This window comes from Sorex araneus, chromosome 1 (assembly GCF_027595985.1).
Source record: "Sorex araneus isolate mSorAra2 chromosome 1, mSorAra2.pri, whole genome shotgun sequence".
Taxonomy (NCBI): domain Eukaryota; kingdom Metazoa; phylum Chordata; class Mammalia; order Eulipotyphla; family Soricidae; genus Sorex; species Sorex araneus.
The window spans coordinates 166,827,984-166,843,259 of record NC_073302.1 but is presented as its reverse complement, the minus strand read 5'-3'; the positions used below and the strand labels follow the sequence as shown (position 1 = coordinate 166,843,259).

The window sequence follows — 15,276 nt, the reverse complement described above, 5'->3', positions numbered from 1 at the left end:
AGGATAAAACAATCATATATATGTATATGTGTACATATATATTTTCATATATATCTTAAAACAGAGCACCTAGATAAAATATGCAAATCTTAATTGACATAAAGGGAAAAAACTGACAATATAGTAATAGTAGGGAACTTCCTTAGCACTTTTTCAAAAGTGGGCAGGTCATATAAGGTATAACATAAAGGAGGCAATGTAGGATTTAACTATAGTGTTTCTGTGAGTGAAGAATATTGCCTCCACCCTCCCAGCAATGGAATGACCTGGGTGTGGGGTGAGGGGAACAGATGTCAGTAGTAGCCTTGGGTGAAACTGGGGAGCACTTTCTCTTTTCTTAAAGAAGGTAAAATGACTTGATGTCTTTAAGTGACATCCTTTAAGTGAAAAAGATATGATAGGTCAAGTAAGTTCAGGAACCTCTTCATAGAGAACAAACAGATAACAGGCATACACAGAATATTCCTTAAGACAGCAGAATAGATATTCTCAAGTGCATGCAAAATATTCTCCAACTTTGATCATATATCAAGCCTTGATAATTTAAGATTAAAATAACCTCAAGTGAGTATCATGCTGAGTGAAATGAGTCAGAAAGAGAGGGACAGACTGACCTAGAAAGACTCCACTCATTTGTGGAATATAAAGTAATAAAATGGGAGACTAACACCCAAAAATAGTAGAGATAAGGACCAGGAGGATTGCACCATGGTTTGGAAGCCAGCCTCACATGCTGGGGTAAAAGGCAGCTCAGACAGAGAAGGAAACACCAAGTAAAGGATGCTTAGAGGACCCACTCAGGATGGGAGATGTGTACCAAAAGTAGACTATAGCCTGAACATGATGGCCAATCAATACCTAACCACAACACCCTAAAGGAGAAAGAGAGTAGATGGGAATGGACCTGCCACAGAGGCGGGGGGGGGGGGCTGGGGGAAGGGTTACTGGGATAATTGGTGGTGGAGAATGGGCACTGGTGGAGGGATGGGTGCTCGATCATTGTATGACTGAAACATAAGCACAAAAGTTTGTAAGTCTGTAACTGTATCTCACAGTGATTCATTAAAAAATAATAAAAATAAATAAAATAAAATCACCTCAAGTATCTTTTCCAACAGGAGGAAAATTGGAAAATTCACAAGTATGGAGAAAATAAACAATAAACAATAAACTTGTAGGATAAAGAAACAGGGAAATTGAATACATATCATGAAATAAAACAAAAATACAAACTGCTGAAATAAAAACCAGATCTGAGCTTTATAGTGATAAAGGCATAAATTATGAAAAAGCCCTCAAATAAAACAATCTAGCTTTAAATCTTAAAAAACAATAAATAAGATTAATTACACACAAAATTAGCACAAAGAAGGAAACAACAGAACCCACAGACTGGAAGGTGGAAAGCAAACCGATGCAGTCATGATGGAGAACTGTATGTCCCTCACCAAATTATGAAGAGAACTACTATAATGATCCCGTAATTCCACCTTTGAATGTATAGTCAAAGCAAATAAAATGACAATCTCAAAGAGAAATAAGCACTCCCATGTTCACTGCAGCATTACTCATACTGGTCACAATGAGAAACAAACTGAGTGTTCATCAACAGAGAAACTGACAAAAAGTGGTGAGAATAATATGTGCATATATATATATATGTGCAAATCAATATCTCTATAAAAGCTCTATGATCTTCTCAATACCAGTGATATGATTAGGGAATATTAGCCTCATAAGATTATGGGGAGGTTATCCTTTCTTATATAGAAATGTTTTTTCTCTATTCCTTATTGCCCCAAGGGAGCTGACTGAACTCTGTTACTACAAAGGTTTTTGCCTTCCTCTATTTATAATCAATTAAAGGGGCTTGGTGGTTCTTAAAGATATCAGATGTATGTTTAAATTATTTAGATATGTATATGTATACATAGATCTGTTATATTTCAAAATGACTAGTGCACCTGAATTAAAACATATAGAAAATATAGTTGACTTTGTCTTCTTCCCATGCACTTTTGGAGATATGCTTCATTTGCTCTGATAAAATATTTTGCTCTAGTGCTCTTGAAATTCATATGGAACAATAAGCCCCCATGAATAGCTAAAGTAATTCTTGGGAAAAAGAAAATGGGAGGAATCAACCTCCCCAACTTCAAACTCAACTACAAAGCGGTAGTAATTTAAACAGCATGGTACTGGAATAAAGGCAGAACTGCAGACCAATGGAACAGGGCTGAATACTCTGACACACACCCCCAAATATATGATCATCTAATCTTTGATAAGGGAGCAAGAAATGTGAAGTGGAGCAAGGAAAGCATGATTAACAAATTGTGCTAGCAAAACTGGACAGCTACATGCAAAAAAAATGGGCTTAGACCTCCACCTATCACCATGTACAAAAGTCAGATCAAAATGGATTAAAGACCTCAACATCAGACCAGAATCACTAAGGTACATCGAAGACAAGGTCGGCAAAACCCTCCACTATATTGACGCCAACAGGATCTTCAAAGCTGACATGCCACTGGCCAAGCAAGTGAAACCAGAGATAAATAAATGGGACTATCTCAAACTAAGAAGTTTCTGCACCTCAAAAGAAACAGTGACCAAAATACAAAAACAATCTACAGAATGGGAAAGGATATTTATGCAGTACCTATCCGATAAAGGGTTGATATCAAGGATATACAATGCACAGGTTGAACTCCACAAAAAGAAAACTGCCAACCTGATCAAAAAATGGGGTGATGAACAGAAACTTTCCCAAAGAAGAAATCCGAATGGCTCAGAGGCACATGAGAAAATGTTCAACATCACTAATAATCAGGGAGATGCAGATCAAAACAACAATGAGATATCATCTCACACCACAGAGACTGGCCCACATCCCAAAAAACAAAAGCAACCGGTGTTGGCGTGGATGTGGAGAGAAAGGGACTCTCCTTCACTGCTGGTGGGAATGCCAACTGGTCCAGCCCTTTTGGAAAAGAATATGGACAATTCTCAAAAAATAATAAATTGAGCTTCCATTTGACCCAGCAATAGCACTCCTGGGAATATATCCTGGAGAGGCAAAATGGTATAGTAGAAATGACATCTGCATTTCTATTTTCATTGCAGCACTGCTTACAATAGCCACAATCTGGAAAAAACCAGAGTGCCTCAAAACAGATGACTGGTTAAAGAAACTCTGGTACATCTACACAATGGAATACTATGTAGCTGTCAGAAAACATGAAGTCATGAAATTTGAATTTAAGTGCATCAACATGGAAAGTATCATGCTGAGTGAAATGAGTCAGAAAGAAAGAGACAGACATAGAAAGATTGCACTCATATGTGGAATATAAAGTAGCTGAGAGGTACAAGCTTGCAATGATGCAATTTCTGGCAGATATTTCTCTGGACTTAGTTACTAAAATACTAAAATACAGAAATCCAAAACCATGCGGCTGCTAGTGCAGCCACTCAACCTCATATCTCTTCATTCTCAGCAATGGAAAACAAATTATCAAATGCTTCCTTTTCAGCAGGTCTGACATTAGGGGGAAGAAACTCCAAATAATAATGGTGAGTTTTTTGTTGAAATATTGAACGTAATCAAAGTAAAGTGAAATTTATCAGTTACACAGGCAGGGTGGGGGGCTGGGGAGGTGGGGGGAGGTGGGGAGGTATACTGTTATTCTTGGTGGTGGAATATGTGCACTGGTGAAGGGATGGGTGTTTGAGCATTGTATGACTGAGACTTAAACCCAAAAGCTTTGTAACTTTCCACATGGTGATTCAATAAAATAATAAATTAATTTAAAAAATATAAAATAAAATATTTTGCTCTGATAAAATATTTAGGTTTTTATGGTGGGTGCCTCCCCAACCCCTTCAAAAAATCCTAGACTCCAATTTTTTTACTAATTATATTATCAAAGACTTAATAATGCTCTGACTTTACTAGCTCTCTTGTTTGTGTCTTAATATAATAAAATAAAATTAGACTCAGGCACAAGTTATTGTGAAATATTTTATAAAGAAACTCACCTGAAAAATTGTAACTCTCAAAGGGACTGAAGCAGTAATTTAGTCAGTTTGTCAGGAAAATGAAGATTTTCAATCATCCCTCAGTCAAGTAGTTCCACAATTATTTATAAAACATCTTGGATCTACACAGGCTAAGAAAGCAGCGAGTTCTTCTTTCATATACTTACAGGTCCCCATGGATGAGTCCATATATCTGCGGCATATCCTGATGATAGATTCCTTTCAAAATAACAATGAGGAGTGTCACGACCAATGCTGGAAGGCCCCAACTCAGGAGGAAAAACAGCAGGTACCGTCTCTCTGTGTGTTCATCATTCATGACCAGCACGTACCAGAAATTCACAGACTAAGAAAGGAAACAGAACATAAAATCAACGTCTCAAAGGACTCTAGACACAAAGTCACCTGGCTTGTGATTAAAGACTAACTAATCCAGAAAGAGAGGGACAGGCATAGAAGAACTGCACTCATTTGTGGAGTATAGAATAACATCACATGAGACTGACACCCAAGGACAGTAGATGCAAGGGCCAGGAGGATTGCCCCATAGCTGAACTGAAAGAATGTAACTATCTCAAGTTACAGTGATTCAATAAAATTAAAAAAAAAAAGACTGGCTGATCAGCAGAGCTAAGTACTCCTTAAGAAAGAACAGTTAGAGGGGCTGGAGCGATAGCGCAGCGGGTAGGGCATTTGCCTTGCATACGGCCGACCTGGGTTTGATTCCCAGCATCCCATATGGCCCCCTGAGCACTGCATGGAGTAATTTCTGAGTGCAGAGCCAGGAGTAACCCCTGTGCATCACCAGATATGACCCAAAAAGCAAAAAAAAAAAGGAAGTATAGTTAGAAAGTTTTAGTTTGTCTGCCTAATTTCTCATTTTCTCATCTACTCAAGAAATTCAAATATGTTTTAAAAGAGTCTGGAAACAACTGGAAATATTTTATTTATTTTACTTATTCTCAATTTATTTCACTTTAACCTCATTCAAAATCCTTTATGATTATTTTATAAAAAGATTTCTGAAGAAACACACTGATATTCTAACGTTCCTCAGATGTCATGATTTCATGAAGGAAATTAAGTGAAATACTTACTGGGACAATATTTATTTATTTACTTTTATTTTAGGTAACAGAAATATAAAAGAAAATAATTCATTTTTTTCTGTTTTGTTTTTCACTTCATAAACATTTACTACATGCTTACTAAACTTCAGAGACAACTATAGACAATGGATACATAGAAGTAAAAAGAATTGAGAGGGAATTTAACTCTCTAGAATTTGGGTCTCCAAGTAAACTGGAAAAAAATAGTTAAGGAAAATATTTTATGTGTGCATCATATCTCATATCTGTTTTTTCTTAGGAAGACAATATGTAAAAGGTACAAGTATATCATTATATATATATGTATATATAAATAGACGTTATATATATATAGACGTTCGAGAGACACATTCTCAGGATAGAATAAGAAAATCATGAATCACGAATCACAAAATCCGGTTGATCCTCGAGTTGCTCGAGTGGTCTCAGTAACCTCTCCATTTGTCCTATCCCTGAGATTTTAGAAGTCTCTCTCTTCTCAGCCTCCCAATGATGCCGCATTGGAGGCTCTTTCACGGTCAGGGTAATGCTATTCAGCTGGTTACTGGCTTTGGCATATGGATACACCATGGGAAGCTTGCGAGGCTGTGCCATGTGGGCAGGAAACTCTCAGTAGCTTGCTAGTTTCTCCCAGAGAGAGAAGTAGGTTGTAAGATATCGCTTCTGGAAGCTTGCTTTAAGTCTGGATGTTGGCCGTTGATGGGATTACACACACCTGGGTTCCTCTGCCAGTACCTTCATGTGTGAGGCCTGTCCAGACGTGTGGAGAGGGGCCTTGAGCATGACTGTGGCTAGGTTCAGGTGGTCTTCGGCCACCCAGAGCTCTGCTTGGAGTGGGGAGGGAAGCTGGAACCCATCGCCTCCGAGGGGCCCCAGGGAAGACAGCCAGGCATGCGGGCAAGAGACTCTCACAGAGAGAATAAGAAAATGAGGTTTAGAAATGTTACCACAGGGATTGGAGAGAAAGTATGGGAATATGACACTCAACTTGGACTGGAGCGATAGCACAGCGGGTAGGGCGTTTGCTTTGCATGTGACCCACCCGGGTTCGATTCCCAGCATCTGATCGGGTCACCTGACCATTGTCAGGAGTGATTCCTGAGTGCAGAGCCAGGAGTAACCCCTCGCCAGGTATGACCCAAAAAGCAAAAAAAAAAAAAAAAAAAAAAAAAGACGCTTGACTTGCACGCAGCTGTGGTGATTATGACCCGCATTCAAATTCTTGAGCACCACTGGGGGTGAATCTTGATCCGAGCCAGGAGTAACCCCTGGGCACACCTGGTGTGGCCCCCAAACAAAACCATTACCCCAAAGCCCACATTTAGCTTGCAGCTAAACTAAATCTAGAAAAAAAATCCTTTTATTCTAATGTTCTTTTGCCATGAGGTATACTTATATTTAAGGATTGTTTAGAAAAAAAACATTGAATGTCATTCCATATGTATTTCCCACAATAATATGTATTAACTGGAGAAGTACCCCCTTACAGTTTTATGAAGAATGAATTACAGATGAATATTTATGTATATATCTATTTATATCTATATACTAATAGGATAGCCCTGAAAAATACCAATTCTAGAATTTATACTTCCTTGCATAAGCAGTAAGTTTAGTATAACGATTAAATGAAATTTTATTTATATATAAAATGCTAAGCACATCAATTCTACTAGATAATGCTAGTATCTCCCTTAAATTTATCCTATTAAGGCAGTGTGAAAGAGACAAGAAAAATAGTTTAAGACCAAAAGCAAGCAATGATACAATACAAATCCTAAGTGAAAAATAAGCATGCCTAATATTCGTGGAAAGACCTTCAAATGCCATATATTGAAGCTTCAAGCTACGATTCTATCTGGACAAAATTAGCCTTTAGAGATTAGTATTGATTGTGTTCAACAAGGAAAAGATAAAAATATTTGGTTACTTGGAGATATTTGTCTCTGATTTTCATTTCTTGTCAGCATTCCATATCTCTATGTATATCTGCTGATATCTGTAATTATGAAGCATGTTTTGAACTGTTGCTTATGTAAATTTGTTCTATCATCAAAAACTCTTAAGACTTTCCTTCCCTTTCTAAAACTAATATAAGTGGGATTATATCAAATATTTGAAATGATCAATACTGACTGGTAGAAAATGAAAATTCCCACAAAGAAAGGATAGTAAGACCATCTCCAAAATAAGAGTTATAATTATTTAAAGAGATGACTAACTGAATTCATATAACAAAGTAGCTAAGTGAAGCAATAGATAGGAAAATCAGGCCAGAGGTACAGATTGATAAATGACTTCTCGTCAATTCCATATGATTAAAATCAGTACATTCTCAAAACATCTGCCTTTACACAGATGGATGTTAGTTCCATTGGTTAGAGTTACTGAACCTTTCAGGAACTTTCTTACCTTAGCCATAAGCTTAAAAAAGATTGTTACAACTGTCTATAAAATTTATACATGTAGTGCTTCTGTGCCAAAGAGCTCCAGGGACAGTATTGCAGAAATCTTGAATACTCAATTATATAAGTCATATGTAATTGGAAGGAAGAATTGGCACTGCTGTATACTCTAGAAACAGATTTTCCCATTATATGTTTCTGTGGGCTTTTTCAACACTGTTATTCTACCGATAGACCAGGAATAAGATAATAAAAGAACATTTTATTATTCTAAAACAAATTAAAATTAAAACTTTGCTTAGATTAGCTCCAAATTTTATCTGAGTTTTAAGTATTTTAACTTACTTTTGTCAGTAACCTTTTGGAATCTCGTCTTTCTCCTCTACCTTTTCATCCTGCTCCCTTCCCTACCCCTATATCCCATGCATGGCTCATGAATGCTCTTCTCTTCTGTTCACAAGTGACTTGGTGTGAGGAGAAAAACCTAAACCAGGCTGAAAAGTCCCTTATCACTGAATTTTCTGATATGAGATTACCTGAGGTGATCAATGAAAAAAATAGTGAGGGGACCATTAGTGTGGTGGAGCCAAAATCACAGTGAGAAGACAAAATTTATCTGCAGAGAACAGACAAAATTTTCCATTTTTTATCACAGTCTCTTGTGTACATACAGTTCTTGGGCTCAGTAAATCATCCTATATACTCACTTTCAACTTATGGTTTTGAGGTTTAATTAAATCTCAACTTTATATTTATTGAATCCCAACCCCTTATCTCATCTATCGCATATATTCTTAAACCATTGGGTTAAAACCTCTATTTATGAGTTTTTATAACAACAACAACAACAAAAGAGGCACAGAACATTTGTGCACATTCCTTTCCTCTTAAGTATGATATGTCCTTCATAATATAAAGCTAAACACTAAAAGATCACAATTTTTGCATAGTAAATTTATGTTGATGCACACACATATATATGTCTATCTATTTAGTTCTACCATTGCACTCACACTTAGGCTCACAGAGCACACAGACTATAATAGAGCTAATAATTACATAAACTTAATACAATCTAAAGGATACTAATTCACTCTCACCACAACAGCCTTTCTGATGACTGAGGATGGCCAAATATCACAACATACTTGTGTAACATAAATATAAACTGAAAATTTCAATATCAAGTTCTCTTTATATTTCAAAAACAGCTTTACATTTTTATACTTTTAGTCAAAATACAATTACTTCCAGGTTTAACCAACTATGTGCATATGCTTTAATAATTGAGAATACAATTTCCTAATGAGTCAGACTCTAAATACAAAATTTTTTCCCAAAAAAATATTTTCAGCATTAGAAACCATCAAATTAGTGACTCTGAGAGAGGGAGCAATACAATGTTTTTCAGTATTTTTAAAAATCAGTGACATCACCAGTCACATGTTTAATGTCATTTAAAAACACTGATATCATTGAATTATGACCTTTTATTTTTTGTCATTGCTTATTAGTGAAATATATACCACTAGCAAGACTCACAAAGAAAGAAAGAGAACCCTAATAAACTGAATCAGAAATGAAAAGGGGATATCACAACAGAAACCAATGAAATTCAAAAGATCATCAGAGACTACTTTGAAAATCTCTATGCCACAAAACAAGAGAACCTAAAAGAAATGGATAAATTCCTTGATTCCTACAATCTCCCAAGACTGAATCAAGAAGACTTGAAATACCTGAATAGACCCATAAATATAAAGGAAAATGAACTGTTATCAAATGATTTTTGAAAAACAAAAGCCTAGGCCCGGATGGATTCACTAGCGAATTCTTCCAAATATTTAAAGAGGACCTGTTGCCAATTCTCTTCAAGCTTTTCAAGGAAATTGAAGAAACAGGGACTCTACCAAACAGTTTCTATGAGGCTCATATCTCCCTAATAACAAAAGCAAACAAAGATATCACTAACAAAGAAAACTACAGGCCAATATCCCTGATGAACACAGATGCGAAAATTCTCAACAAAATATTAGCAAATAGAATCAACAACTCATCAAAAAGATCATACATCACAACCAAGTAGGATTCATCCTGGGGATGCAAGAATGGTTTAACATTTGGAAATCAATCAACATAATCCATCATATCAATAAAAGTAAAAATAAAAAACATATGATCATTTCAATAGATGCAGAGAAATCATTTGACAAGATCCAACACCCATTTATGATGAAAAGTCTCACCAAAATAGGTTTAGAAGGAACTTTCTTCAAGATAGTCAGTCGAAGCCATCTACCACAAACCCATGGCAAGCATTATCCTCAATGGAGAAACACTAAGGGCCTTCCCTCTAAGATCAGGTACAAGACAAGGATGCCCACTCTCACCACTTCTGTTCAACACAGTACTGGAAGTACTTGTGATAGCAATTAGGTAAGAAAAAGACATTAAGGGTATTCACATAGGAAAGGAAGAAATCAAGCTCTCACTATTTGAAGATGACATGATTCTATACCTAAAACCTCCACTAAGAAACTCTGAAAAACAATAGACTTGTACACCAAGTAAAATGTGGTCGGAAGTCATGCGGGGGAAGGGTGATGCGTGCCGAATGTAGACTGGAGACTGAACACAATGGCCACTCAACACCTTTATTGCAAACCACAACACCTAATCAGAGAGAGAGAACAAAAGGGAATACCCTGCCATAGTGGCAGTGTAGGCTGGGGGGGGGAACGGGACTGGGGAGGGTGGGAGAGATGCTGGGTTTACTGGTGGTAGAGGATGGGCACTGGTGAAGGGATGGGTTCTCGAACTTTGTGTGGGGGAAACATGAGCACAATAATGTATAATTCATTTCAATTCTTAATGTAATTTTATTAAATCAATAAAGTCCAGATGAAAAAAAAAAGACTTGTACAGCAAAGTTGCAGGCTATAAAATCAATACCCCAAAATCCATGGCCTTTCTATACGCAAATAAGGAGACAGAAGAAAGTGACATTAAGATATTTTTAAATTTAAATACAGAACCCAATAACCAGCACTTCAAGATATTTGGGTAAATGTACTTCAGGAAAACTTAAGTAAAAACCCATTTTATTTATTTTTAATTTGGGGTGATGGGGGTATACTATACTTGGTGATTCCCAAGGCTTATTCAAGGTTTACTCCTAGCTCTGTGCTCAGAATCACTCCTAGTGATGCTCAGGGGACCACATTCAATGTTAAAAATCAAAGCAGGGTCAGTTACATGCAACACCAATACTTTAACACCTGTACTATCTTTTCATTCCCTAAAAGCTAATTAAATGCACTTATTTGTGCCAGAGATCAGAGCCTCTTACATTCAAAGCAAATGATATACTGCTGAACTACATGCCTGATCCTCATTTTAACAAAGAAACATAATATTTCTGGGAAAATTCTTGATAGAAACACGCATACTTTACAGAATAAAGGAGAAGAAGAGTTGCAAAGGTAGCTACACACTTCAAAGGATGTACTTCAGGTAACTAATAAAAAGTTTAAATGGCTGATTTTTAAATAATATATGCAGTTTAAAAACACAATATGATTAGCAATTTAGGTTTGGGCATTGTTCCGAATTAAAAAAGCATAAATTTTCAGTTTATATATTTGGTTTCTCTGAGTTTCAATTTCTTTTAGCATCAGAAGGGGCTAAATAATATATCATTAACAATTTCCCAATTTACAGTTTGTGACTAAATATTTGAAGAATGTAAGATTCCTTTAGAAAATACAGATAGTGCTATTGTATAAACTGCACATTTTAGCAGTAATATTACACTCAACAGATGATCTGATCATATCCTTTTATTTAGAGATGAGAAACTGAAGCTAGTGAAAGAAAAGCCTAATTTCACATCACCTAATTTAATTCATCCGATTAGAAGGTGTGAGTTTATGGAATCAAGAATGGAGCAGAGGGGCTGGAGCAATGGCACAGAGGATAGGGCATTTGCCTTGTACGTGGCCAGCATCCCAGATGGTCCCTCAAGCACTGCCAGGAGTAATTCCTGAGCGCCTGATCCAGGAGTAACCCTTGTGCATCGCCGGGTGTGACCCAAAAAGAAAATAAAAATAAGAATGGAGCAAAAATACAAAGTGTCTTCTGAAGAATTATTGAGATTTATTCTCATAGAAAGTCACACAAATATTGGCGACATTATCATTTGCATGAGTTTAGTTTTCTGTCCTCATTTCTCCCATTTACTTTCTCTGTCAGGGAGAAGCAATTCTTGCTAAAAGTATGGTGATAGATGTTTTTCTGTTCCTCTTCATGTTTTGCTAATGCTAAATGAAAATGTATACAGGTTTATCAGAATATAAGTTGGCTGAAACAAATGGAATGAAAACTCTTCTAATGAAGAGCTGACCAATGGAAACTTGAATCGCTTTAAAAAAGGAAAAATGTGGGGCCAGAGGGATAGTACAGTGAGTGGGTAGGTAGGGTGCTTGCCTTGCATGTGGCCAACCTGGCATTCCATATGGTCCCTAAGCACCACCAGGAGTAATTTCTGAGTGCAAAGCAAGAAGTAGCCCCTGAGCATTTATGGCTGTGACCCTTAAACCAAAAAATAAATAAAAAGGAAAAATGTAGTCTGTGTTTTCTGAGAAATGAACACAGATGTATTACTCAATCTCATTTAAAACACTCAACTGCTCCCTTATGTTTTAGTATGATCTTTTTCACATAGGAAGATGATAGGGAGTAGAAGTATGTTTCCTAGAATTAAGAAAAACCACTACATTTACCCAAATGTAATTTAAATCAAATTCATATATAAGTAAACTAGAATGCTATGCCTGTCAGCATCATATATGTTCCTATGCAGATATAATTTTTACAGTAGTGATGAAAAAATTTCAGTGACTACACTATAACTTTCCAAGTATTCTTATAGAAGACCAAAGGCTGTGCTTATTTATCATAAGTCATAGTATACTTTCACAGGCTTTTTAATAACAAACACATTGTATTAGTACATGATGTATTCATACATTCATAAATGCTAAGGAGGAATGCCTTTTCATTGTTTTAGTTTAAAAACAGGTTGTTTGGACCATATAAATTTTTCTGTGTGGGATAATATTAGATATGTAGCCTGTAATTTAATATTTGGTTATTAATTATGTCACCAGAAACCTTGGGCTGATTTGCAGCATCAAGTTTAGTCAGAGATCATAGATTAATCGCTATTACCAGATGTTCTTAGTCATTCATTTCAGAAAAGAGTTAGAAATGTTACCACATGTCCTTGCTTCAGTTATCCTCTTTGTATCTTAACTATTTTGCATGAAATAAATTACAAGGCTTTTTGAAGATTGGAGAGCTCAGTATTTCCTGAGTATGTCAATTTTATCTTGGTAATTACCAGTCTGCTGTCCTTAATACCTTTGATGTCCCTAAAAATTAAATCAATGACGAAGGAAAAACATAGCTAATTTTAGCATGTCCCTTCCTGTTGATACGCTCGGGCAGTAACCAGCCTTTCTGTGAGGAATAAATAATATGTACACTTGCTTCTTCATAGCCTGCCTAGACAGAGAAATTAAGGTACAAGCTGTAACTGCCCAAGAATAATTTTGAAATGATTCTCTAATATTATTATACCACTTAAAATACAAACTAAGGGGTCATACCAATAGTACACAAGTAGGACACTTGCCTGGATAGTGGCTGACCTGAGTTTGATCCCCACCATCCTATTTGGTGCCCCAAGCTCTGCAAGGAATGATCCCTAAGCACAGAGCCAGGAGTGAGCCCTGAGCACCACCAGGTAGGACTCCCAAAACCAAAAATAAAATAAAAATGTATCTCAAGTGAGCTTCAGTTTTAAAAATAGACATCAGACTTCTGAGAAAACTTTGTCACTAGGTATGAAATGAACAGACTGCCATGACATCCCATTCTATGAATACTGCAGATTTTTATATGATTTAACTTGGTACCAGGAAATGATGATAAAATTGAGCCAATCAAATATACGCAGGCAATATTAAGTTTCTATTTGCCTATACTATAGGCTAAAATATCAGTTAATTTGCTGGGTTTTTTTCATGGGTTAACTGATGGTCTGGCAACCCATCTGGTAGCATATTACACAGAGATTAATGGTAATGGCAGAATTTCTAGGAATTTATTCTGTAGAGTCTCCATGAGTAACACATACTCAGAGTTGTAAGGCTTTTTAAGGAAAAACTACAGTGACAAAAATAACTGGCATAGTAAGAATTTTACTAATAAGATATCAGAAAAATAAGTTATTGAACACGTGATGAATATAAAAAGTATACATATTATAAATTTATATATACAAAATATATACACTATATGTACACAAGCAAATGTGCTTGTGTATATATTTATAAATATTTTCGTGTTTGTTGAATAGTCCTAGGGTAATATATATAGGAAACCAATAATGATATTTACCTTTGGGAATAGACTGAGTGAGAGAAATAGAGAGAAAAAGATTTAGTTCTAATTTAATATGATTTTGTAGTATTTTATTATGTTTGTGTCAAGAATATATGACATTTCCTAAATAAAAACAGAAAAAGAAAATAAAAGTAGAAATAGAAAAATGGAAAAATAATGTTACAGGAGTTCAATTTTTCACTTACTTTTTCTTAAAGTAGGCATGACTATGCTGATTTAAGGAAGTGGGAAATTATTTCAGCAAAACCATGCAGAGGAAACATTGCTAGCATGAAGTGCAAACAGAAGGAGAATTCAGAACTCACACTTTAAAAATAGGTAGATTATAAAATTTTTCCCCAAACAAAGTCAATTTACAATTATATTTCCATGAAATCCTATGCTTATTTTTACAAAAGGAACAAACTACAAAAAACAAAACAAAACCCCAAACCCAGAGTCCAGTTTATCAGGCATAACTGCTACTGCAGTAAAAAAGGTTAGAATTTACCCAGTTTGCTAAGGCTTCTCCTTAATGTCTGCTTCATAAAAATGTAAGCTCTCACTTTCCAAACAATTAAGCTAAGTATTTTTTTGTAGAATAAAATCAGAAAAGTGAATATTCAACATGGTTTTCAAAATGTATGAAAGACCATCAGACATGTGTGTTCAGTCAATAATATGATGAACCATATGTGGACTGTCTGTGGCTTATACCTAGCATCATTTCAAGGTATCTTTCCACGTACTGTATTTTTCCATAGTTCTTGAAGGGCAGCAGTTATTACAGAATTGATTGTTTCAATAAGAAACCAAGGCTCACACCAGGGGCTGGCATGGTATAGAAGTACTGCAGGTCTAACACAACATCAGCACTATCGCAAACTATGAAAGCTCAATAAAAAAGATTAAACAAACTAGGCCTGGACAAGTTATGCAATTTATTAGCAATATAACTGTTCTTTATTTTATGACTCTGAAATAAATTTTTTGGATTTATTATATGATTTAAGAATAATAATTATAGCTCAGGCATCAATTACTGATTTTTTTCAAATAAAGTCTTTTATTTAGGCATCATGATTTATTTACACATGTGTCCATAGCAGTTTCACTGGTTGTTATAAAATATGAACCAATGAATGGTGTCTTAAGTACTTGATATAATAGTAAAAATTTTCTCAAACAAAAGTCATTTCTTTATTTGCTATTATTTTGGAGGGACCTCCTAAGCAGAGCTCCATAAACCTGTGGGACTTTCTGTGGAAACTCGA

The 15,276-nt window shown here is 35.7% G+C and overlaps 1 protein-coding gene across 1 annotated transcript in view; it reads right to left on the bottom strand.

The window, feature by feature from the left end:
• Positions 1-15,276, bottom strand: part of ADGRV1 (adhesion G protein-coupled receptor V1) — a 534,581-nt gene that overhangs the window by 186,865 nt on the left and 332,440 nt on the right. The window contains exon 85 of the mRNA XM_055138625.1: positions 4,209-4,387. Within this exon, the coding sequence (XP_054994600.1) occupies positions 4,209-4,387 (179 nt within the window). The remainder of the gene's footprint in view (positions 1-4,208; positions 4,388-15,276) is intronic.